This window comes from Indicator indicator, chromosome 4 (assembly GCF_027791375.1).
Source record: "Indicator indicator isolate 239-I01 chromosome 4, UM_Iind_1.1, whole genome shotgun sequence".
NCBI lineage: Eukaryota > Metazoa > Chordata > Aves > Piciformes > Indicatoridae > Indicator > Indicator indicator.
The window spans coordinates 36,236,630-36,263,990 of NC_072013.1; the positions used below are offsets into that span (position 1 = coordinate 36,236,630).

A 27,361-nucleotide genomic window follows, 5' to 3' on the forward strand; every position below is an offset into this window, starting at 1 on the left:
AGAACTAAGCCATGCCCTTTACTCCTTTACTTCTCCAGTATAAGAAAGGTATGGAGACCCCACTCTGCTGCAGTCCTGTGCCAAGGATACACAAACAGCACAGAGAAAGGTGTGTGCAAGAAAGAAAAGAAGATTGGAGGATTGGGGAACTGATGAGGCTGAGTAGGTTGGAGTAGGAGTAATCCTGGAGACCATGCAAATGATTCACAAAAGGGGTAAGGGAAGAATAAAAATTAACTGAGATCCACTGATGGTTCTCAATGCAAACAAGATACTGGCAGCTGTTGAAGGCAATGAAAAATAAATAACTGATCATTACAGAAAAAAAAAAAATCTTTTACCTGCAAGCCCTTACTTCTTTCTTACACAGATAGAATACAATAGAAGAGGAATAGACTGAACTAGCAATAGCTGCCTTGCTGATTAGGTTATTGTTTATTCCTGAACAGTGGAATACAAGCATCCAAAGACAAAAATGGAGCAAAAGAACCTTCTGGCACTTAGAAGACAATCCATTACCAAACTAAAAAGGCCCTTTTCTTCAAGAAGACCTTTGCAGGATTCATTCTATGCAGAACCTCTCCAACAGGCCTGAAGGATTATAGCTATTACACAGTGCTGGGTGAAAGTAGAATTTGATGAGCTATCTTCTGCTTCCATTGCAGCATTAGCTGATCCCACTGCAATCAAAGACTTCAGCTGATTATTCCACTCGGGAGAAAACCGATGAATAACAACTCACTAAGAAAGACTTCTCTCCCTAAGAGCCAAAACTTTCTGGTCATTCATCTTTTGGAATGTTTCTAAAAGGCGCTACTTTTTCTCTTGATACACACTACAACCAATAGTATTTGGAGTCAGGTATTAATAAAGGCACTCAAAATCCTACAGACATTTTAAAATCACATTTCAATGGTTTATGTGGCTGGTATAAATGAAGCTAAAATCTACCAGGATACTAAGGTTGTTCAAAGAAATCTCTCCTGAGAAATAATACGCAGAACGTCAAACAACCTACAGCATTTGGGCAGATTTCTTTCTATTGCAATCTCCATCATTTCTAAGGTCCAAAGTTCTCAGTAACTCTTTTTTGCTATACAGAAGGAAATGCTAACACTTTGTTACGTGGCAAGGGCTATACATATACAATAAAAAGAAATGTAAACCCTTCTGATCTGACTGAGATGAAGACAACTTTGTAAGAAGTCTGCCTAATTTGACAAAGTTGATGCAAAGAGAAGGTTAACAAAGTCATTGCTTCACAGAAGTGATGTAGCTCCACATAGTCTCAAAATATTATCAAAGCCATAGAGGCTACTAAGATATGAACAGAGTTCAAAGCAACACAAGAAAGGAGCTGGAAAGACCGATCTAAGCAGAACCACTTGTCAGCTCTTGTTTTGGTAAAGACTTGCTAAAAGTTAAGACTTATAAAAGAAATGCTAACTAGCACTGTCAGAACAGAGACTACCCTTAGCTGGCAAAACAAAAACAATCCCTGCAAATGCTTGCAGCCATCAGACCAAGCCTCTCAGTGCTACAGAGGAAGTCTTTGTGTATTCAGGAATACTTTCCAGTCCAACAAGCTGGTTCTAGTTGCAACTTTTGCCTCTGTGACCATTTCCAAACAAACACTGCTAATGCCTGAGTAGGAGACACTGGCACCAAGCAGTCATCTCTACAGGGACTCTTACCTCTTCCTCTGGAACCAGCAAGGCTTCACTAAGTGTTCTGGAAAGGAAGGTATTGGTATCGTATGCTTCAGATGCAAAGTCAAGGTCTGTGCCAAAGCCAAAAGCTGCAGCACTGAGGGAATAGTCACCAACAAGGGAAGCCCTTGCAGCATCTGCTTCAAGAGGAATTAATGATTTATAAACACTAACTACTTAGCACAAGACGAATCAAATCTTAAGAGTCCTTTTTACCAAAGCTTTCCTTATGCTCCACCTTTTACATCTCAGAGTATATATAGCAGATGTTTCTCCCCACAAGCAATATTTTTGAAGGAAGTATTTCACAAAGTATTTTTCAAATTTAAAGTGAAAGCAATTTCAAAACACCTGGTTTATATTAGACCTTCATAACCATGTAAAAGCCAACATTATTTTAGATGTCACAACACCCAAGTATCACAATTCCTCACGATGCTCTCATAAATGAGTGTTCATGCCTCGCTCCTCCTGTTTCCCTTGAAAAACAATAAAGAGAAGCACAAATACACAGGCTTTGGAGCAGCTTTCCAAAAGGATAGGCAGGGAGGCTCAGAAATTCTGGAAATGCTTAAGGAGTACAGATGCAGGTACAGCAAGTTCCAGTGAAAAAATTGCATTTGCATTGTTACTGGTGTGCTCGGATCACAGTGGAGGTTGTGCATACAAATTGTCTGCTGCTTCACGGGAGCAGAACCCTTCCTGCTAAAGTCTGAGTCATTACTGAGCTTGTGAAGCCACAGAAAGCTCTCTGGACTAGGAAGCACTTGTTTGTTATTCTAAAGACGTAAGGAGACCTTTAAGAAAATCCCAAGTTATTTCAATACTTTCAAAAAAAGAGTTGCATAACTATTTTGTTTTCAGCAGAGCATCCCCTGCTTTCTGCATCATTCTTCAACAGATGGTTCTTTGCAGGAAAACGTTTTAGGTTTTTAATAGCAAAACTTACCTTTTCTGGACATGTTCAGATCACATTACAGTCATATGCTCAGTGCAATTTGGAGTATAATTAAAAATACCACATTGACCCTTTCAAAGAATTGCATCATCTCCCACACATCCTCCTTTGAGGCCTGTGATGCATGCAGTGCACTCTGTCTCTGGACCGGTGCTTTCCCTTGCAGACAACTGCCCTTTAGTGCTGGAGAGTGATGAGGAGCCTCCACAAGCAGCCAAGTCACTCAGACAGTATTTTCAGTAAGAGAGAGTAGGTGGATGAAGGAAAGTATGCAATAAATTTTATCTGTCAGCAAGAAGGGGCAATGCCCTCTGGAAATTAAGGACCATGCAATGTTCTGCTTTGAAAGTTTCTAATATTGCAGTGATCCTGACCAGGACTGTACATAAAGGAGTTAGTGATGCACTGAGCAGTTCCCCTGCAGTACCCAGAGCAGATGGGGCTGTGCTCCACATCCAGCAAGGTGTCCTTCAGGCCTACCATCCTGCACAGATCTCTAGGCCCACCTTATCCTAACAGAACAGCCTGCAGACAGCTCCCACTCAGCACGGGTGATTACACCCCCAGGGTGGCCTTTCCCTTAGCTGAAAGCGCAGCAAGGATTTATGAGTGAAGAAACCCATCCAGGGACTGATCTGATGCTGCATGAACACATGGTTCCCAGCATCTCAAGGGAGTAACTTCTGTACTATCCATACTCCTCCTCTTATTCTGACTTATTAAAGGCCATATTTTGTTAAGCCGTTTATTGCTACATCTTTCTTATTGAGATCCAGAAAAAACCTGGCACTGTCCCTCTCTCACACCCAGAATTCTCTTTTCAACACCCATCCATCACTGCTGATTCTACAGAAGAAGCAAACCTTGTTTTTTTTCCTTGCAAATACTAAGCAAGGCTTTTCTGACCTGAAGAGTTCTCTGCCCAGCCCTAGCAGTGTCTGTGATATCCAAACATGCTAAAAAACGATTAAAGATCGTTTTCTTCAGCTGAGTTATAAATTTCTCATTAAAGACCAGGTCCTTCACATTAGTACCTGGCACTTTGCCCTCTCAGAACTTTCTGTTTTGGAGCTGTAACCATCCATACTGATCACCTCCAAAAAATTAAGCCAGTTTCCAAGCCACTATAGCTATTCCTTCCTAAATGTCACAGCTCACTTAGCTGTCCATTAAGTCTCTAGTTTCGGCTTTCACTTTTAACTCCAAAACCAGAGATATTTTTAGCAGGAAACTCTGAGCATCTTTTCTGTATCACCCAAATTTCAAATTGCCTCCAAAAAAAAAAAAATCTCACGAGAGCATTGGCTACACAACTGTATTGCATTGGAATGAGTAATATACAGCTCTCTCCACCAGAAAAACAACTCTACAGATAAAGACAATGTTTGGTCAGACAGCTCCTTTGTATCCCATTCTTCCTAGGAAATTTGAATTTAACATATTTTTTGAACCTTTAGGACAAACATCACAGTATTTATGATAAAATGAGGCACAGAGAAGCAGCCTTTGACTTAACTTAAAGATACCCAACTGAAGGTGATCACTAGCAAGTTAGCATCTGACCATGTTCATTTATGGTCCCGACAAAAGGACTCTATGGACTCTATTTGACTCCAAAAATAATTGCAGGCTAACGGAACAAACAGGCTTCATCCCTTCAGGCTCCTTTTATCACAATGACACTTTAGTAGGGAAATAGAAAGGAAATTTCTCAACCACTTGTAGAAAAAATCTCATCAGTAATCCCTGTTCTTTGGATAGATTTCAGTCTCTCACTACGGTCTGATAAGAAAATGTTTAATTCTTTTGCATGCTTTTTCTTTGGATGTGTGATGGTTTGAAACTGTCTTTTTAATTTTTCCTTGCAAAGTTCAGAACAGAGAAAGTGAAAGATAGGTTGTGCTTTTCTGTTGATTGTATATATTTGTGAATGTCGTGAATTTTGTATATTTGTACATATTCATTGCATTTCATTGTAGATTTTAGACTCTGCTTGTAAATATAGCTTTTCATTTGCTTCCAGACTGGGCTAGCCTGGTTATTGTTGGTGGGGGGGAATTTCAGCTCACACCGACACACTTTTTATTTTTGGCGCTCCAACTCGGGCCTCGATTGCTTGTATGATTTATTTCTGCTCAGATTAGGAAGCAAAATGAAGCTGTTTTGGATTCTGAGTCATTCTATTTCATCTATTATCGGTGCAATTGTCTACAGATGGGCCATTTCTTGCATGATAGACAAGATTATGAGATGTGGCATATAAGTCATTTCTTTGGGTTAAGAACAAGTTACTGAATGTTGGTGAATTCTGTTGTGGTCTTATTTGGCTACGAAGCTATGGTAACTCAACTATGGATCTGCTAGCAGACACATAAGAGTTTGTTACTCCTCTTACAACTACAGAGGGTCTTTGGAACCAGTGGTACCCTAGATATCTTGTGCTAGCCTTAATCTTACTTTTGTTGCTTCTTGGCTACTGATAGCACTGTGTCAAGAAAGACATAAGGCTACTTCCTATTCCAACTCTGCTGTGAATGTGAAAACCAATCCAGTAAATTTGGTTGCCACTATCACCAGAAAGCGCAAAGGAGCTGCAGGAGGAGATGCAGATGCTGCAGGAGATGGTGCAGATGGAGATGAGGGTCCTTCTACTCAGGGTCCCTCTGTTAAGAAAGATCCTTCTGATGAGGAAGAGAGGGTTAGCCTTAAAACTCTGGTAGACCTCTTGAGACCCCACATGGATGATGGAGATGTAGGTCAGGATGTAGACCCTGGTAGATTAGCAACTTCTGCCAGAGCCTCTGAACTCAAGGAAATTCAACGGAGGATTACAACAGGATTATGGGGACAGCAACCTCAGGATGATGATGATGATGATGACATACAGTCAGCTAATGCACCCAGACAGGAAATTAGACATGTGAGGAAGGATTACATCAGAGGAGTTAATGAGCCAGTCCTGTCTTGGCTAGCCAGGTGTTTTGATATGGGAGCCCCAGCATTGGTGGTAGGTGACAAGTCAGCCTCTCAGTTGGGGATGCTCTCAAAGGATACAGGCATAGACAGGCACCTAGGCAAGTGCATTGGTAAAGTTTCTCTGTGGGCACGCCTCCTACTGGCAGTCTCGCTGAGGTACCCCAGCAGAGATGATTTACCATGGAACCCTAAGCCTTGGACCACAATAGCTGAGGGAATCAAGCGTCTGAGAGAATTTGCTGTGAGAGAAATAATATATGGAGATCATAAGACTCTGAATCCTGATGAAATTCCTGTTGGAACAGGCCTTGCCAAAAAGCTCATTAAGCTTGCTCCTCCTAATTATGCTACTATTCTGGCAAGCAGGATTGTGGCAAGAAATTATGGTGGAGTGCCATTTCACTGACCAGATGAGGCAGTTGGAGGATAGTCTTGCACGTACTTCTTTGGTTTCAGCCATTGAAACTCTGTCTGGAGAGATAAAGAATTGCATGAAAGAGCTGAAGGAAGAATTTAAAACCTCTATATCCAACTTGATGAAGGGGGATGATTCTGATTCCTCTTCCTCCAGATGGATACAAGTTTCAGCTGTTAGGAACAGACGTGCTCCAAGAAGGCCATTCCAGAATAGGTCAAACCAAAACAGACAGCAGAGGCAATCACGTGGCAGTATCTGGATAACTCTGCGTGATCAGTTTGGTGAGAACATGAACAGATGGGATGGTCAACCAACTTCTGATCTTTTCAAGAGGTTACAGGAGCTGCAGAGGGGCAGATCCCGAGGTAGCAATACCAGGAGGGTAGCTGTCGCTTCCTCAGTTTCCCAGAACAACTCTGATAGCTCCAACAGTGATCCTAATTCTGGTGCTGGACGTTGTGCCAGCTGTACATGTGGATGTAATCCCCACCATTAGGGGTGCCCTGCCTTCCGCCGGGGGGGGTAAGGGATAATAGAAATAACAGAATTTATTGGGATGTGTACATCCAGTGGCCTGGCACTTCAAAATTTCAGAAGTACAGGGCCTTGGTTGACACAGGAGCTCAGTGCACCATAATACCATCAAATTATCAAGGGGGAGAATCTATAACTATTCAGGGAGTCACTGGTGGATCTCAAGAGTTGTTTAAGATAGAGGTTGACATAAGTTTAACTGGGAAGCAGTGGAAGAAACATACTATTGTAACAGGTCCTAATGCACCTTGTATTTTGGGAATTGACTTTCTGAGAGAAGGGCGTTTTAAAGACCCTAAGGGTTACAAATGGGCTTTTGGAATAGCAACTGTAGAAATTGATGGAGAAAAATTGAAGTTGTCTATTAGACCTGAGCTTTCAGATGAATCTGCAGTTGTGGGACAACATGAGATAGAGGATGTAAAGCTGCCGGTTGCTTCTCAAACTGTGCATCACAGACAATACAGAACCAACCGTGACTCTTTGGTGCCCATTCAAAACTTGATTCGTCAGTTGGAGAGTCAGAAGGTCATCAGCAAAACTCATTCACCTTTCAACAGTCCAATCTGGCCTGTGCGAAAGCAGAATGGAGAGTGTCGTCTGACAGTTGATTTCCGTGCCTTGAATGAAGTAACTCCACCCATGAGTGCAGCTGTACCAGACATGATGGAACTCCAATATGAGCTGGAATCCAAGCAGGCCAAATGGTATGCTACCATAGACATTGCTAATGCTTTCTTCTCTATTCCCATAGCAGAGGAATGCAGGCCTCAGTTTGCTTTCACCTGGAAAGGCATTCAGTACACATTCAATCGTTTGCCCCAGGGGTGGATTCACAGTTCAACCATCTGCCATGCAGTGATCCATGATGCTTTGGAGAAAGGTTGAGCTCCAGAACACATTCAGTTCATCGATGACATCATCGTCTGGGGTGAGACTGCTGAAGAAGTCTTCGAGAAAGGTAACAAAATCATTGACATTCTCTTGCAAGCTGGTTTCGCTATCAAGCGAGACAAGGTGAAAGGACCTGCCAGAGAAATCCAGTTTCTGGGAGTGCGGTGGCAAGATGGTCGCCGTCACATCCCAATGGATGTGATAAACAGAGTCTCCACCATGGCAAATCCCATCAACAAGAAAGAAACTCTGCGTTTCTTAGGCATAGTGGGATTTTGGAGACTGCACATTCCTGGATACAGTCAGATTGTGAAACCTCTATATGATGTGACTCGAAAGAGAAACAGTTTCCAATGGGGTCCTAAGCAACAAGCAGCCTTTGACCAGATCAAGCGAGAGGTAGTCCAAGCGATGGGTCTGGGACCTGTCCGAACTGGTCCAGACATTAAGAACATTCTGTACACGGCTGCGAGTGACAATGGTCCAACCTGGTGCTTATGGCAAAGAGCTCCAGGGGAGACACGAGGACGTCCTCTTGGTTTCTGGGGTCGTGTCTACAGAGACTCAGAGGCAAACTACACTCCAACAGAGAAAGAGATTTTAGCTGCTTATGAAGGAGTGAAAGCTGCTTCTGAAGTGATTGGAACTGAGTCACAACTTCTTCTAGCTCCTAGATTGCCAGTTCTAAATTGGATGTTCAAAGGCAAAGGTTCTTCACCACATCATGCAACAGATGCTACCTGGTCTAAGTGGATGGCTCTGATAACACAGAGAGCTCGAATGGGAAATCTCGAAAGGCCTGGTTTGGTGGAGGTGATCACAAACTGGCCAGAAGGCACAAGCTGTGCTAAACCTCCAGAGGAGAGAGTAACTCGCGCTGAGGAAGCTCCTCCTTACAGTGATCTGTCTGATGATGAAAAGAGATATGCTTTGTTCACAGACGGTTCCTGTTGTCTTGTTGGGAACAGGCGGAGATGGAAATCTGCAGTGTGGAGTCCAACGCGCAGAGTTGCAGAAGCGAGAGATGGAGAAGGAGAATCCAGTCAATTTGCAGAGGTAAAAGCTGTCCAGCTAGCTCTTAACGTAGCTGAACGTGAGAGATGGCCAAAGCTTTATCTCTACAAGGACTCGTGGATGGTAGCCAATGCCTTATGGGGTTGGCTGAAAGACTGGAAGAAGAATGGCTGGCAGAGGAAAGGAAAGCCAATCTGGGCTGCAGATCTGTGGCAAGACATTGCTGCTCGCATTGAGAGAATCCCAATGAAAGCGAGACACATCGATGCTCACATTCCTAAGAGCAAAGCTACTGAGGAACAACAACACAACCATCAGGCAGATCTAGCTGCAAGAGTTTCCCAGGTGGACACAAACTCTGATCCTGATCCTGATCCTGATCTTGACTGGAAACACCGAGGTGAGCTGTTCTTAGCTTGGTGGGCCCATGACTCGTCAGGACATCAAGGCAGAGATGCAACCTACCAATGGGCTCGTGACAGATCCATTGATATTTCCATGGATGCTATCACACAAGTCATCCATGACTGTGACATTTGTGCTTCTATTGAGCAGGCAAAGCGGATCAAGCCCTTGTGGTACGGTGACCGATGGTCCAAGTACAAGTATGGTGAAGCCTGGCAGATTGACTACATCACTCTACCTCGTTCTCCATCTGGTAAGCAGTATGTGCTGACTATGGTAGAGGCGAGCACTGGATGGCTGGAAACTTATCCAGTTCCTCATGCAACTGCATGTAACACCATTCTTGGTCTGGAAAGACAAATCCTGTGGAGACACGGAACTCCAGAGAGGATCGAGTCAGACAACGGAACTCATTTCAAGAACAATCTTGTAAAAAACTGGGCCAAAGAGCACGGCATCGAGTGGATATTCCACATTCCCTACTATGCACCAGCTGCAGGGAAGATCGAATGCTACAACGGTTTGCTGAAAACCACTCTCAAAGCCATGGGGGGTGGATCTTTGAAGAACTGGGAGAAACATTTAGCACAAGCAACCTGGTTAGTGAATAGTAGAGGTTCAGTGAATCGAGCTGGACCTGCCCAATCAGATTTCTTACGAAAGGAGGAAGGTGATAGAGTTCCTGTTATCAGAGAAAAGAATCTGTTAGGCAAAACTGTTTGGGTATTTTCTCCTTCAGGAGAGGCCAAACCTGTCCGAGGGGTGGTTTCTGCTGAAGGTCCTGGTCACACCTATTGGGTGATGCAAGAAAATGGTGAAATTCAGTGTATTCCACAAAGAAATCTAACTTTGGCTGAGAGAGGTTAAATTCAGAGTGTTGCGCAGATACAGCATCGCGCCCAAGAGGAGAGTTCATGAGATCTACGGTGCACAAACCCTGAGAGCCCTGAGTCACCTGAGAGTCCCTGTTCCTTTCTTCGCTCCATCTGTGAGGAAACAAGATGTTTGCTGTTTTTCCTGTGATTTGACTCATTTGAATCATCTACATCTGAGATAGCCGGAATGGACTATGGTCTTTATTCACCTATTGTTGTAGATATTATTTTAGATTAGATAAGTGATAGTAGCAGCCAATGGAATTGTTTAGAAGGGGTGGACTGTGATGGTTTGAAACTGTCTTTTTAATTTTTTCTTGCAAAGTTCAGAACAGAGAAAGTGAAAGAATGTAAATAAGTCACTATTGGGTGTAAGGAAGCAAAATAACGATTGTTCTAAACACTTCCATTGGATAGATAGAAATGTTTAAGAACTATTACCCAAAACAAAGTGGGCACTCTGCACATTCTGTGTTCTGCAGTGGGGGCAGCTGCTGGGCTGTCTGGCTGCTGTTTTCTTCTTCTTCTCTTCTGGCCGAAGATAACACGTACTCACCTTGGCAGCTAAGTTAACAACTTTCTGCTCTAACTAACTCTGCTTCTCTGTTCAGGGGGGTCTGGGGGGAAGCTCCTGGGAGAGAGAGAGGCCCCTTTGGGAGGGTCCCCTTGGGGGGAAGCAAAGGGAGATCGGTTGTGCTTTTCTGTTGATTGTATATATTTGTTAATGTCGTGAATTTTGTATATTTGTACATATTCATTGCATTTCATTGTAGATTTTAGACTCTGCTTGTAAATACAGCTTTTCATTTGCTTCCAGACTGAGCTAGCCTGGTTATTGTTGGTGGGGGGGAATTTCAGCTCACACCGATGCAGGATGTTACCCTCAGTTCTCTGCAGAAAATCAAAGATGGAGGAGAGAGATAAATCAGCTTCTCAGGGGGAGTTTTGCGTAAGAGAAGCAGCAATGATCTCAAAAACCATTGTACAGTAACTTTCCTGGAAGGGACAGAGGGCACACTGTACTGCAGTTTCCGTTTGATTCTGTTGGGGTTTTGGTTTTGTTTTTTCTTATTGTTGTTTGCTTGGGGTGGGGGGGAGTTGATGCTTTCTTTTTCAACAAAAGCTGGGCTGAAATTAGCTGTTTTACCACAGAGGAAAACCTTTATTTGTCCTGCTATTTTTCAGCTGTATCTGAGATTGCCACCTTTCTAGATGAACTGCAATATAATTAGCTCAGTGTTTTGCTCTTGTCCTACTAAAATACTAGTTGTTCAAATACGGGATAGTTTCCTGAACAGCTGAAGGTCCCAAAATTGTGCCAAAAATACGAAATACAAAACATCGTGAACACCGACACAAGCAATATATTAAAATTTGCATGTTACTTCTTATATAATCTTTAAACATAAAACCACGTCGTCCAAGTGCTTGGATACCCAGATAGAGGGTGTCTCGCAGTTCTAAACAAATCAGGATGGCAAATGAGGGAACTGTGCAGCTGTGATTAAAGCTTCATGGCTGCATTATCAGCTATTGGCTGAGCAGTCAGAACGTCTGCCCCCAACACCGTCTGTAGCGCTAGGGCTGCAGGAAACACTTAACAACAGCAAACCTCATTGCCCTGTAGTTGTGCACTTCAGTTGCTTGTTTCTTTCACACAGTCTCTCAGAAGCTCACTCAGTAAGGACATGGTGTGTGTGACAGCTTTAGCCACCCTTCCAGGACAACACTCCACCAATATCCACTGTCTCCTTTCTGAAACACAGCCCTGCCTTTGGCTCTCTCACCTACAGCAGTTACCATTCTAAACACTTAGACATTTGAAGCTTTTCTTTGCAAAGCACTCTGTGACAGTTCCCCAATTTCAAACTTAGGCATCTTTCCTCCAGAACAGCCCAGGGATAATTGTCTGTTGCCTTCTACAAACTCAGGACACTGTAAAGCTGAAGTGTTAGCTCCAGTGTCCCAGATGGCACTTGGGTTTATTTTTACACACTGTCTTTTTTATATAGTATTATTCCCTAGAAATGTTTATTGAAACACAGAACACATCCCTTGCTCCAAATACATAAAAAATGGTTGGTTTGAGTTCTACAAAGGAGGACAAGAATTGGATGTGAAGCTTTTCCTAAGGAATTCTCAGGTGCATAGCTTCATTTGCAAGGTAATTCTCACATATTTTAAACCATGTTCAACTACCAAGACCACTTCACTGGTAAGAATGCAGAAGAGTCCTTTAAATGACAGGGCTGAGCAGTGCACATGTCCACAGCGGGTTTGTGTCATGGTGCCTCTGAAGCACCAGAGTGAAACTGCTACCCTGCCCATACTGTCAAGTTCCAGGCTGTCTTGATAGGGCATAGCAACAGCAACGAAGCAGATGATAAACAGTGAAAGAAAACAGAAATATCAGTCCATGCAGAAATGGTGAAAGCAAATCTGTGTTACCTTTGCAGTCTGAACATTCCATCTGATCTTAGCAGAACAATGAGGCAGCTGAAACTGAACATAAATGTTTCTGACAGAACAATCTAGAAATCTCATCTGGTGTTTATATGAGAATATTCAAAGAAGTAAAACTGCAACATTCTACCTTTACTGAACCCTCAGGATTCAGTGTCATTCTCTGCCTCACACGTTTCTCTGAGGACAATTAAATCACATAACCTCTGACATCACAGAATGTTAGGGGTTGGAAGAGACCTTTAAAGACCATAGAGTCCAACAGCCCTGCCAGAGCAGGATCACCTACAGCAGGTCACACATACTACATAACTGAAAGGTACAGAAACAGACTCACAGCATGGAAATCAAAATGACAGCCATTCAGTCATGGGGGGATCCAGAAGAACATACCAAAAAAAGAGAAACACTAAACTAATCTCATAGCAGTGTTTAACTTGCAAATAAGGCTTTTTTTGCCTAGTTGGGTGCACAGTAGGAAATACTTCCACAGGGAGCTCAAAGATATTCCAGAAGATGACATGAATTGTAATATCAAAACATTCTGTTCAGCAAACTCCTTCATCTTGCACCCAACACCACTGTTGTCCAAGCAAATAGTCAGTGCTGTCTCCACATACCATGGCACAAATAATTGACTTTTGTTACACTCATAGCTACTAATAATTAGCTTATATGCCCCTCTTCCTTAGAAGATCCTAAAAAGATCCTACTTCAGATGCCTGCACTTAAGGTGGACCCACTTTATTCAGGCAACACCTGCAACCTGCTCCCCTGTCTGTCCCCTCACTCTGTGGTGTCACTTCTTAGTTTCATTGTGTGAAGGTTCCATAGGAACGGGAGGGCCAGATCAAACATGGTGGGTATCAATGCTAATACAACACTCCTTTCTATCTCAGAAAAACAATGAAATGCAGGAGGCTCCTAGGAAAGCTTTTCCTCTCCTGAGTGCTTGTGTTACAGTGCAGACTTCAGAAAAATAATTCCTTTTGGCCTGTGAATTTCTGTGCTGGGCTGCCTTACACAAACCAGCTGCTACACAGTGTTGCAGTGTTTAAGAGTCCCCTTCTTGCAGCTTTCTTCTGGATCCTTTTAACAACCTGCTGGTAAGAGGATTTTCATTAAGATACTAATGTGTTCAAGTAACATTTCCATGGTTTTTATCAATTTCACAAACACCTCACATGAAATAGTGAATGCTGGGGGATTTCCAGTAAACTATGACAGGCACAAGTAAAAAAAACAACTTGACCTGAAACCACTCCTATGTAAACCAAGTGTGGGAGAATTCCAGATGGCTCTTAAGAATCCTGTTATCTGAGGGATAATTAGTGCTGAGCAATCCTGCCAATCAGGGCTGGCTTTTGTTATGTCCCAGTGCTTCCTGAACCAGGAAATCATTTTAAGTCCAGAGCAGCGGTCTCCAAAGTGTGGTGCATTCAAGAGGGTGACTTATCTTATCTCCTTTTATGACAAGGTGACCCCTTTAGTGGATAATGTGGAAATGGTTTAGAGGTGGACTTGGCAGTGTTCAGGTTCACAGATGAACTCAATCTCAAAGGTCTTTTCCAATCTAAATGATTGAAGAAAATATTAGAATACACAGATATAACGGGGTTGCTCAAAAATTCTTTACTGACAGTGTGCACAGCCAAAAACTTGGAGACCACTGACGTAGGTAACTTTCAGGGTTTCTTAAAAGCCTGCCAGTACAGCTGGGCACTCTGTACGTGCTCAGCTCAGACAGCAGTGGTTCACTGTTAATGATGGCACCACGTTCTGAATGTCATATTGTATGCAACCTTGACTGTGCTAGGAGAACATGTGGGCTGGAGACTAGGAACACAGCTACCACAGCCTGCTAGTTCAAAACAGCAGTGCACTTTTGACAGCTCTCTGCTTACCCAAACTTTGGTCATATCACTAAGCAGACTTTAAGCACGTCAATGGGAATCCTTTAATTAAAACTTGTTCGGAAGATGGACTTCAGCAGCACAAGGAATCTGCTCCAGCTGGTAACAGGCACGACATTCACAGAATCATTCCACGAGTAGTTTAAAATAAAACATATCCAAAAACGTCCAGTGTGGATGCTGGATCTCCAGCACCAGGTGCTTTGCTTGAAGACAGATGCATGTGACTGGTTTGCAAGACCCAGTAACACACACATGGCCTGAGATAAAGGCTCAGCTCCAGCATTAGGATGCAGCAGCTGGGACCATGAAAGATGTTGTCAACAATGTCTGCACACTTTGCTCTGATTTTGTTTAGCTACTTTCTCTCCCATCTCTGTGGGGAGGGAGGGGGGCTTGTGAGTGGGCTGTGTTAACCCAGATCACACTCCCAGAGATGAGATAAGCCACTCACCCAAAATACTCAATAAAAGAGAATCCACTTAAAACTTTCCATTTTACATCTGTGCTCAGCTACAGCTCATCAGCACGGAATCTCATCTAGATGAATCTTGCGCATTTGAGAGCAAAAGCATCTGAGCAAACAAAATGCCTCTAGCTACATGGCTCAGCACGTGTTAGTCCTGCTTGACACCCTTCCTTTAGGATATTTCCCTGAAGGAATTTTGCTTGATTTTCTCTTACAAATGTTCATGTTTCCTATCCTGGTTTTGATCCTGGACATTACATATGCCATGACAACTAATAGGATTAGTTCGTTACTGGAGATGTTTAATTAGGTGTAATCACACACTGAAGTACTGAGCATCACTCTATTAATACAGCTCACAAGTATGCACATCACAAGGAGGTGTCTGTAGTCTTTGGGGGCTTTCTCCTAAGGTTTTGCAATCAAGCCACTGCAACAGCACACAAAAACATCTAGACAGAGAGCACGCTGTGAAAGCACAACAGACAGCACTATTTCTGTGCCAGGATTCCTCTACACAGCCCCAGCATCTCTTCTCTATACAGTATCAACGTTCTTCTGGTTTGACAATCATAAAAGAAAGAACTTTCAGAAATCTACTTACCACAAGAAGACCACAATGCAGATCTCCCTCAAAGCCTGTCAATCTCCTAACCAACCCTCACCCTACTCCATTATGATAGAACTACATGAAATGTCATTCACAGATCTCAAAAGAGTCATCACAAGACATTCTTACAGGGTAAATACAACCAACCAAAACTTATAGTAACCAGTCACATGGAAAATGATTAAGGCTTTTATATCAACTCCATTTACTGATATGCTTGCAAAAAGCTATTTGCTGCTTAATGAAGCTGTATTTTGTTCTCTCATTCAGGCTAAGAGAGGTCCCATTTAAGAAGCGACTTTTCCAGTGAGAACATTGCCCACTATATAGGATCAGAAGGAAATGAGAAAGAGCTGTATTAGAACAAGTAGGAAGATGCCCCAAGACCTAACTAGGGTTCAGGTGATGCCTGATACAGAGATACATAGTTAGCAAAAATGCAAATGAAATAATGCCAGGAGGAAGTCAGAGAAAATTAATTACTATGGTCACAGAGACAAGCAGAGGTTGGTTGGTTTATTTATTTTAATGCTGGAAAATAATGTATTTGAAAAATCTTTTTCTTTGTTTCTAACATATTTAATGAATAAAGATTTAACAGACAGCAAGACTGTGAAAACGAAAAACCTAACACACGTTGATTTCCCCTCCTAAAGGCAACAAGTACTGAGGATGCTTAAATGCTGGGTAAGCAGAAAGGCCTGCAAGATCAACACCACACTGGCTGCTCTCATGAATTCCCTTCCAGCTCTTTCTCTTTTTTTATCACACAGATACTTCTGCCTTTGCAGAAAAACTACAGATCTATTTTGTTTGCTTTGGAAAGTAAATGATAGCATTGCTAAAATGACTTGATGGCATTCCCATGCCATCTCAACTTAAATAGATGCCCTCTTCCTGCCCTTCCCTTCCCCATGCTGCAACATTCTATCATCTGCAAAACACAGATTGATGTTGCTGAACGTCTTTTGAATGATCATGAGACCAAATTTCACAGTAAAATATAAAATGCAGTAGTTTAAACCCTTCTCACACTACATCAGGAATTAATAGCAATGCTTCAGCATCCTCTATATTCAAGACAGTTTGCAGCTTGGTGAGGTAGTCTCCTGTCACTTCTGGGGCCAGGCAGTCTTGGAAGCCACAGAGCCTATGAAACAAAAGATGGAAGACAGCAGGAAAACCAGAAGTGACAATTCCTATTTTCACATGTGTTGTAAAGGGGAATGGTTATGTAAATTACCCTTACAATAATAAACGATATGGCAAACAGGTATTAATAAAAATATTAGGAACCCTTTATTAATGAAAATTGCCAAAACTCACTAACTAGGATCATTGTACGGTTGGAATATAGATTTACAATGGGAATATACAGTCTCTGGGCAAAATGCAAATGATTCTATGCAAATTAGGAGGCAATAACTTGGAAAGAGAAGGTCCCTGAGAGCAGATAGTGCTCAGTTACAGTGGGGGGAGGCTCGATAAGAACCTTTAAACCCTAAGGGCAGTGAATTAGTTCCTCACAGCTGGTTTTACCCACACGGGGATGCTGCTGTGTTAGCTTTGGGGTGTTCTCGTATGTCACTGGCATGGCAGATTGCCAGCAAAAAAGGTTTACCGCGTGGTCCGGGCTTATCTGGCTGCAGCAGACAGCGGGCAGTTAACGACGCTCTTCACGATGGGCGCTTGCTTGGTTCCTGGGGAAACTGAGGCACGGCACGATTCTGGTGGCAAGGGGAAGCAGGCTAGGCCAATCTGGCTTCTAGACTTGTGGCTTCTCCAGCTTGCTGTGTATGGCTCGTGGCTATATCCCAGGCTCTGGACCAGGCACCCAAGGCAGGGCAACTCAAGGCAGCTCCTACAAGACGGGTCCAAGTAGGCTTGTAGCGAGGTTTAAGCAAGGCAAAGGCAACTACCAAGTCAACCTGTATATATATATATGGCCAGAGATCGATTTGGGCCAATGGGGCACTGAAGCTAGCATGTAGCTGCCCAATGGAAAGCGTTCTGCCAGGCTACAACCATAAAAGGCAGAAACAAAGGCCTTGTCTCTGGGGGAGCAGTGGTCAGCTTACATGCTCTTATCCCAGGTAAATAATTTGTTTACCAGACATGCAGGGGTCCTGTCCCCTTTGTCCTTTTTCCCACATTGCCCTGTCTTTCTGCAGGAAGGAGGGGAGAGAGAGGGACCCTCTCTAGACATCTTAAAGCCTGTCTGGGTTCATACTGGGCCATGTGTCATGGCCCTACCATGACAACATGGAAAGTTAGAAAGTAGACTTTTTCATCCAGAGCATCTAAGCATTTGATGTCCTCTCCGGGAAAGCAGAGGAGCACTTGCAATACAAGCAGCAACCTTAACAGTGATCAGAGTTTGATCACTAACAGATGTAAAGAAATTTGGGCCCCCCAGACACTCGCTCCTGTTTCTTCCAAATGAAAAAAAAAAAGAAAAGGAAACAGTCAATTGGCCTCTGTGGTGCCAGATGCTAAAAAGAGTGGATACTCAGCTCTCCCTGCCCTGCTTGCTTACTTTACATCTTGCACATCTCTCAAGACAGTACAGAAGCAGCAAAACAGCAAGGAAAAGTGGAGCATGTCTGGAATACTGGTAACAGCAGCAGCTGCCCGGGCATGAAATAAATCCCACCACATGGCAGGGAACACGTGCAAGAACAGCACTGAACCTTGCTGTCCAGCAATCAGGGAACTATGACACAGGCACTTGAGCCATCTCTCCTTTTTATTCTTTTTAAAAGGTGCTTTTTGATTGTGAGCTCTGTGAGTGCAGTGTGTCCAGCGTCCACACAAGAGAAGCAGATGAAAAGCCCCTTCAGTCAGTAGTCCCTAAGGAGTTCCTATACTAGAACTTGACATAGCAGTAACTACAGCACATAGAACAGTAATGTCCTTCAAGAAAAAGCATCTCAAACCTATCAGAGGTTTCAAGGCTTCAGAGGTGGCAAAAAATCCCATGCTAGCAAAGGGATTCTTACAAAGCACACCTGTTTCCCTGGTGTCAGAATGTACACAGGGGTTCAAGGCTGCATAACCAGGCTCAGCACCAAAAAACAGGATCAAGATTGTGCTTTTCACAAGGAAAAGAACAGTTTTAGAAGAAACAAAACTAACTTAAAACAACAAAGGACTATTAAGAAAAGAAAGTGACACACCAGATAACAAATATCCTCATAATCAATCCAGGCTGGGGGATGATGAGATTGAGAGCAGCCCTGCAGGAAAGGACTTCGGGGTGCTGGTGGACAAAAACCAAGATATGAGTGAGCAATGGGCATTTGCAGCCCAGAAGGCCAATGGCAGCCTGGGCTGCATTCAAAACAGTGTGGCCAGAGATGGAGAGAGGGGATCCTGCCCCTCTGCTCTGGGGAGACCTCACCTGCACTGCTGTGCCCAGCTATGGGGCTACCAACACAAGAAGGACAAAAGGACAGAGATCTGATGGAGTAGGTCTAGAGGAAGACCACAAAAATGATCGGGGGTAGGAGCAGCTCAGCTATAAGGACAGACTGAGGGAGCTGGGGGTGTTCAGCCTGGAAAAGAGAAGGCTCCAAGGAGTCCCTACAGCAGCCTTCCAGTACCCAAAGCAGGTCTACAAGAAAGCTGGGGAGAGACTGCTTAGCAGGGCTTGTAGTGAATGGATGAGGGGCTTTAAAGTAGAGAAGGGTAGGTTTAGACTAGACATTGAGAAGAAGTTCTTAACTCTGAAGTTAGTGGAACACTGGCACAGGTTTGTCCAGGGAGGTGGTGGAGGTCCCACCCTTGGAGACATTCAAGGTCAGGCTTGATGGAGCTTTGAGCAGCTTCATCTAGTTGGGGTGTCTCTTCTCAGTGCAGGGCAGTTGGACTAGATGACCTGTAAAGGTCTCTTCCAACCCAATGCTTCTGTAATGAAATCACAGGCAACTAGAAACAATAGAACACTATACAATACCAGGATATAAATAATCAGCTGTCAAGAACTAAAAGAATGGACCACAAATGCATGGCACAGTGAGAGAAAGAGCTAAGAGCAGGTTATCAGCACTGCACAGGGTGCAAACCCCCAGCCTAAGTATGCATGTGTTCCTAGCACGAATGCATACACGGACAAAGAACTGCAGTGGGTGTTTCATAGAATGTTCTTCAGGATTTTGTCACATCATCTTACACATAAAGGTTTATTCTCTCCAGCACAGAAGGAACAGAAGTCTGTCAGATCACCTAAGGACTAACACAGAAACTCTCATAGTTCTTTCTCTCATCTACTCAATGCAGTCACTTCTGAGATGCACACTGCTGATGGCAGAGTCCAGCTTTGCTTTGAAATGGAGCTCACTGATACTGCCACCAGCTCACTTTGCTCACAAGATTTCCTAAATACAGCTGTGTGGAAGAGCTAAAATCTCATAGATCTGCAAGTCCTCTATAGCAATTCACCTCAATGAGAACACAGTGTGCCCCGTTTCTGCAAGCTACTTCCCTTGCTCACACATTTTTTATCATTTTCTACTCTTTGATCTTTATCACTGGAGTCTGTTGCAACACAAAATGAAGACAACCTGCAAGGAATGTTTCAGCTGTTCATGAGAAGGTTTTCATACATGAAACTATTAAGTGAGCACACAAACTAAAAAGGAGCTATCCTATCATTATCCTGCGGAAGAAGCCTATTCTTACAGGTAACTGTTTAATACTTTATACATATGTGCTTTCATTTGAAGAGCAGCTACAGATTATGAGTGTTCTTTGAGTAGCACCAGAGGAGGTAACCGTTTAAGCTTGCTCTGTACACTGGAATATCTGTCTCATACCACAAGTACAAGAAGAATGAAATACAATGGCAATGCCTTTCTTGTGCATATCACTTTTATGAATTGAACAGCATTTGCCAAAGTCACTTCTAGTCTTGAGACAAGATGTAACATATGCCTACACGAAGAGCACTCGAAAAAAACCCAAACCAATCAAATTCCTCTTCTGCTATTGACTTGCGAAGCCTAGCACACCAAGCCTTTGTCCAGGATGCTGTTAGTGAGTTGTCTTCTCATTCAACGAGTCTTAGTGAGTGGCTTTCTCATTCAACATGTATTTCCTGTGTGGCATGAGCTAAGCCAACCAGTTCCACTGTGTAATGACAGAATGCTACAATCAGAAAAAGCACCTCTCATAGTGCTATAAACCATAAGATGCTATTGTTCACATATCAAATTGTCTATAGGGTCATCACACAAACTTTCCCTCATCTGCAACAGTCATAAATTGCTCTTTACTCTTGAGGCAAACTCCACACTGTAAACAAAACTGTATTTTGTCATGAATATCAGTAACCAGGAATAAGGAAATGTAAAGTCTGCTGCTGTTCTTTTCCTCTCTAATGCAATTGCTTCAATTTCCAAACAGAAGATGTCCTTCAAAATCAGACTTGCCTGATATGCTCACCAGTCCCTATGTACAAGGCATTACTTGGCATTATTTGTGGTACCTCTTTAAGTACAACAAAGCACTGCAGTGGATAGGCAGCAAGGCTGAAACCTACCAGTGTGTTTTGAAGTTTGAAAAGCTCCTTACCACCAAGATGAATATCCTAATGAGAAAGCCTGAAGATTGCCACTTTCCCAGGAACATGCTGTAACTCCTGTATTTGCTGCCCATATCAATCCCTGTGGTTCTTTAAACCAGCAGGTACTGAGGAGGTGCCACTGCTTCAACTGAGAAATGCAGGAATGCAGATGGCAGCACATCCATTTAGCTACGCACTCTGGTTTTCCTCCTCTGAAAGCTTCTCTTACTGAACACTAGTCTTGATGCTGTGACAGAAGACATTTCTGCCCTCTAGAAAAGCTTTCGGGGGAAACTGGTGATGATATCGTCAGGTTACCAGCAGAGCACTCTCATTTTGGAAATCTAAGCCCCTGTGACAGAAATCTAGGGAAACAGGCGTGTGGTGGTTTGGCTCTGGTCTAGGGGCCAAATGCCCAACAAAGCTCAGCTAAACCCAGTATGGAGGGAACATCACACTCCAGACTGCTAGAGATGCTGAAGAGCCATAGTGGTGATTGGTTCAACACAATTCCTCCTAACCTTGATAAGGTGCCTGAGGGTACCTAGGATTCACACCCTGCCATATGTCTGCTGTAAATATTCCTAGTTCATATGTCTCTAAGCACATCAGATAGGACTTCATTTTGCTAAGCAGGAGAAACTGCTTCAGTTATAGCCAGCACCAACCTTAAACAACAGGCACACACAGCACTGGAGATACATCAACCATATCCCATCTCATAGTACCCATAGACACTACATTGCAAGGATAAATATATTATGAACACTCCAGACTAGAAACACAATAAACACAGGTTAGATTTTGCTGAGCACTGCAATAGGGACAGGTAAATTCTCACAGATATGGTATACAGGTTCTTTTTTAATTAATGATATGTTTAGAAACATGCATTTCATTAATCTTCTAAAGACACTTTTCAACCAGCAGGTGTATGAAGGCTACATGATTTTTCCTCTTCCATAACCTCAGAGATGCAGCCTCTACTTAGAATCATGTTTTACCTAAGATGTAATTATGTGAATTAACAAAACCAATATATCTATTTCCTCATCAATTATTTTGAGCTGTAAAAGAGCTTAATCTACTATCTTTTCTTATTTATTTGTCATAGTAATTATTACTCTCTTCCCGATGAAGTGCCCTGCTCTGCCATTTAAGCAAGCAGTTTACTTTGTAAGGGCTATCAGAAAACATGAACGTTCCAACTCCCATAAATGTAATTTAGCAATCCATCAAGTACAATCATATTTCATCAAATTAAATCCCTTAATATTTCATAGTTAAGTAGAAGAGGTAAAGTTGTGAGGCAAAATAATTCTGGACTACTCTGCATGGAAGACTCCATCCTGTCTAGAATTAACATTCCAATAACCTCATTTGCTCTCTCTTTTATTTCCTTCTGCTTTTCTACACAAATCTGCTTGGAGAACCTTTCAGAATTTAAGACGCCCCCCAAATTTGCGGCAAGGATACTCAGTCTGCCAGTTTGCCAGCTGCTATTCAAAACACACATATACAAATGACTACGCTTCTCTGGGCAGTTTGGCAGGAGTCAATCCCCCTTTCCAGCTCGTCCTCGGTACCAGAGGGGCTGGGTGCGGCTGAGCTTCACTCCTCAGAGATGGATCTTTATTGTGACTAACCGTTCTCGGGAACGGAACCGAGACTCGCAACCAGCCCAGCGCCAAACCGCTTTACTGAACAGCCAACACGTCCGATCGCCGGGTGGGGGCGAGCTTCAGGGAGCCCGCGTCGCGATCACGCCAGCAGGGATGACGCCAACGGGGGCGGCGGCGGGCGCCGGGGCAGGACGGCAGCTCCCCGCGACGGCGGCGGCTCTCCGGGGTGGCGGAGACGGTTCTCCAGAGTCGCGATGGCAGCTCTCCGGGGCGGCCGTTTCTCCTGGCAACTTCTCGGCAACTCCTCTCAGCAGTTCTGGCAGCCCGCGGCAGCAGCAGTTCCTGACCGATTCTAACGGCCGGTTCCCCAGCACTTTCTAGCGGGGCTCTTCTGGCCGATTCCCGGTGGCCGATTCCCGGTGGCCGATTCTCCGTCTCTAGCACTCGATTCCTCGGTAGCCGATTCCCCCCGCAACCGAGTCTTTCGTAAGCGATTCCCTAGCAGCTGACCCCTAGTCCGGCAGACCGTGACAGCTTTTATAGCTTCACAGCGCGGCCAAACAGCCCTCGGCAGGGGAGCACAGGCAGTGCATGCCTGCGGCAGTCCCCAGGGCTCTCAAGTTCCTCTCTGCCGACTCTGTCGCCAGGGCCTCTCTAGGGTCCTAAAGTCCCTCGGTCGACTCCGTCGTCAGGGAGTCTCCTGGGTCCCCCGAGTGCCTCCCTCGGTCGACCCTAGCGAGCCAAGGCCAGGCTCCCCGAGCCTCAAACTCTTCTCTCAGAAACGTGGAGCCACAGCTGCTATAATTTTCGGTGCCTTATAATTTGCTATAGATTTGTCCATTATTCTCACTGCTAGCGTGCCTCAACATCCTGCAGTAGTGCCTTATCTCACCTGAGTAATACCTACTGTGTCAGAACTAGAGACCTACAATCGTTTGAGGTGCGAGAGGTGGGCTGGTTTCATTCACAACATAAACAACCATTACCTGAACAAGACTAGACAGCTACCAGAGACAAGTAAAGGAGGTGACTTTTTCCAAATACTTTAAACAGCTCTGACTTAAACCCACAGTGCCCTCCCTCCACACTTAAACCCTGGCATAAGAGACCAGTGCATAATGTCTCCTGTGCTGTCTCCTAACATCTCAAGCATTTAAACACCAGCTGTATAAAAAAGAGCTGAAAAATCAACAGGCAACAGGCCTCCTTAGCAGGTCAGGGTGAGGGGCAACCAACACATTCCTGTGACTACTGAACTTGCCTAATACAGTGAGCTCCTAAAAATAAAATTATTTCTTCTTTTCCAGCATTCCATTTTTCTTTGTTCACTGAACTAAATTTGCACAGTGAAGCCAGAAGTATCAGCTCCTTTCTCTCCATCTCCAACATCAACAAAGTATCAGTGAGTTTGGATTCCTTATGTTAAAGAAGAAATATCCTGGCTCAGAGTTTTTGTCAGCTTTGGTTTTAGAGTTTTGGTGCAGCCCTCTGAAGATCATGAATATATTACATAACTCTAGCAGGCTTTGAAAACCTTCTACCTTTCTTTCTTTCTACTAGCAAAATCTAAACATTGGATCTACCGTAACAAATCTTGCTCCTCCTGATAATTCAGGATAGAGGAGTTCATGAATCAGAGAAATAAATTTTGATCACAACGGAGTGATAACTGATGCAGACACAAGTCACTATATTTGCTTACAGTGGGTTTGATGCTAGCCAAGGAGGGATAAATCTTCACATCTTGACACACTGCGAGGTCATCTCTAGATCAGATCCCTTTACTAGCTTCCTTGGCTTCCTTTGTACAGCTGCCAGTAAGTGTATGAAACAGCATGCTGAGATCAGCATTCATGATAAGCAAGCGCTACCAGGCTACCAAAGCACCAGCTACCCCCACCATGCTGCCAGGCCCAGGCCAGACTGCCACCCAGCACGCAGCTTTTACTCCAAGGAAGAACAAAACTTGACACAAATTGCTGAAGCACTCCCCATGAGTGGGCCTGGCTAAAATGAGCTCTGTTATAATGCACTGGAGGCAAACTTCAGTGTTGATTACTGCCAATTACTGCTGATTACTCCCCAAAATTAAAGAGCTTTCAATGACTCTGAGTACCAATGACTTCACACTATCCCATTCTTAAGACAGATAGTATTGAACAAATAAAACCTGGAAGTGCTTTTGATCTCAAAAGCAGGACACTACATTTGTATTCACTTTTTGTTAAGAAAACGTAACTCAGTGTTCACAGTAGCCCTGCATCTGTCTTCAGGTAACAAAACAGAAAAATGTTGAATTACACAGGTGGTTTGGCATCAAAGAAACCCTGCTGAGGCCAACTTAAGCTGAAGGTAAACTGTACTTGTAAAAATAACAAAAATTCTCTTTCAGATGCTTAGATACCTAAAATGGGTCTAATAGTTTTACTTTAGACAGTTTCCACCCCATGATACAATTCAAAGCAAGAAATAACGTGGCTATTTCATGTAACATTTTTGTAATTCTCCAAGCAAAGAAATCTAGTTTCAAAAGGCAGTAATACTGTACCTTGATTTCTTCTATTTCATCTGGCACTATCTTGTATGCAGCTATAATCCCACCCAACCTGAAATCAGAAGAAAAATGTTCTCAAAATCAGCAACATAAAGCACAGCATGTTAATGATGTCATGACTTATTCCAAAACACAAAACCTACCAAGCCCCAAAACAGCAGCAAAAATAAATCCTATTTTTTTCTTCATCAGAAAAATAATCTTAGTGTGCTTAGAATAAATATTAGAAACAAAGTGTCCTTCACTAGCCTGGAAGAGAAAAATTGGGTCAGTCTGGCAGAAACAGCATCAATTAGATGCTATTCTTTCTATTAATGACCATCAATCATCACACTCTGTAATCTCTTGTTTGCCATATAGATGAATTTCAATATTTGAAGCCTGATGTGCTCTGTGCCCAGTATTTCACTAAGCTGCTGTACAACCTTGGATGCACTGAAAAGCAACTCTAGAAATTGATTTTTTCTAAGGAGACAGGCCTGTACCAGCCTCACTAACTTCACAGGCTCTATGGCTTCCATGCTTGAAAAGTCTCTGGAATTCAAGATGAGTGATAAAAGGCAGGGAATGTGCAAGAGCTGGTGCCAACAGACAAAAGCAGGGGAGCTGTTGCACAGAACTTGTGTGTGTTCTGCACGGGCCTGTGGTGAAGAGCAGTTCCTGTCCTGAGGATGCCTGAAAAGCAGGCACTACAACTGGTGGTAAATAATACATCTTCCCCAGAGACAGGCAGACATGGCTTCTTTCATTTCATGAAGCAGCATCACTGATAGTGACAATTCAGATCTAAAAATAAACCTGCACTAACGACCTCCCTGCAGGCTCTGCGCACAACTCAAGTCATTTTCTGGGTCCTACAGAAATGGAACTCACATAAGAAACTATTTATTGAAAGAGGTAGGCAGCTATCAAATATGTATTTGTATGATCTTCCTATTATGGGAATGTTTTCTTCCAACTGTCAGCAAGATAAAAAGGGGGACAGGTGGAAGCACAGAAATACAATAAGGTTTTCCCTGTCACTCCTGCCTTTCTGTCTCTCCACAAGTATTTTTTTGAAGGCTTTAGGCAGAAGAAGAAGTCGGCATATGAAAAGTCTGAAATCCATTGCTGCTCCAAGTAACGTCAACTGTGTTTTCCAAGGTAGAGAGACAGAGTCCAGACATGCCAATATTTCAGTTCATCACAAACAATTGTGCTCTCATATTTCCCCTGTAGCTTCCATCGCTGCTAATCATCAATGGTCTTGAAAATTGGAGAGAATCAAAACCCTTTGGCTAGTACAAGTACAAACATGAGCTTTTATTCTTCACCATACATGACCTTTGTTCAAGTGGTATTTCCAGGGATGAGTACAAGAAATTGGCCTTGTTGCTGTGATGAAGGATTGCTTGGTTATACCATGACAAGGAGTGTCTCAGATCAGTGCATATTATCACTGCACATGATCGATTCTTATTGCTACTGCACTGAGGTCTGTGACAAAACATTTTTGTTCTTTCATAGCCATTCCTGCCTGCACATTGCAGCGGTCAGAATCTAGTTCACCAGGGACCCAATTCTGATGCAGATTCACTCTTCATTTTTCACACATTTTAGTTTTGTTATAAATTTTATCCCAGCACCCAACAATACAAATGGCATTGCCTCTCAGAAAAAAACACAATTGACCAGAAGCAAAGCCAAGTATACAGCCAGCTGCTTCCAAGAAACTGGAAGCAAACCACCTCTACAGACCGAATACACAACATTTTTCTCTCCCAAACTGCACTATTTTCATACCAAGCCACGTTATTTAATGGTGAGTTTATTTTAAATACTAGTTAGCTGTAATTTTTTCACATGCATAACAGGTAATCTCTGAAAGGTCCCACAATTTATGTTCAAGTTTCAACAGCCATCAGTCTCATCAGGTCTGCATCATACCCTGCACAGTACAAACACCCCAGCTCCCTAATCCCTTTGTAGAAGAGAAGTGGAACTTTTCTTCGTGTAGAAATTAGAGCTGACACAGTAAAAATGAACCACACTTATGTTGGGCTAAACTAGTGAAAGAAATCAGAAAAGACAGGATAGAAATTACACAAAAGTAACTAGGAAATAGCACATCTCATACAACTGTTTGCATAGGGGCCTTTGAAAGAACAGAACCTTTGTGTCTACTTCAGAGAAATTATTTTAGTAACAGAGTGCTCCTCAGGTTGACCCTGAATGCAGAGAAGTTCACCAAAAGGATCCAGGCATGGAAAGGAAGGTTTCTATAGCAACCTAAGAAATCAGCAAAATACAGGAAATAAACTGAAGTGAGGCCAATGCAGTCATACTGAAACAGATGGGAGCTTTATTCTTCACAGCCTTTAAAAAGCGCAAGAAGACAGACCCAG

The 27,361-nt window shown here is 43.2% G+C and overlaps 1 protein-coding gene across 8 annotated transcripts in view; it reads right to left on the reverse strand.

Annotated features, from left to right (window-relative positions):
- GPHN (gephyrin) overlaps nucleotides 1-27,361 on the reverse strand; it is a 296,879-nt gene that overhangs the window by 152,042 nt on the left and 117,476 nt on the right. For all 8 annotated transcript variants that reach the window (XM_054400806.1, XM_054400803.1, XM_054400804.1 and 5 more), the window contains exon 3: nucleotides 24,972-25,029. In XM_054400806.1, the coding sequence (XP_054256781.1) occupies nucleotides 24,972-25,029 (58 nt within the window). The remainder of the gene's footprint in view (nucleotides 1-24,971; nucleotides 25,030-27,361) is intronic.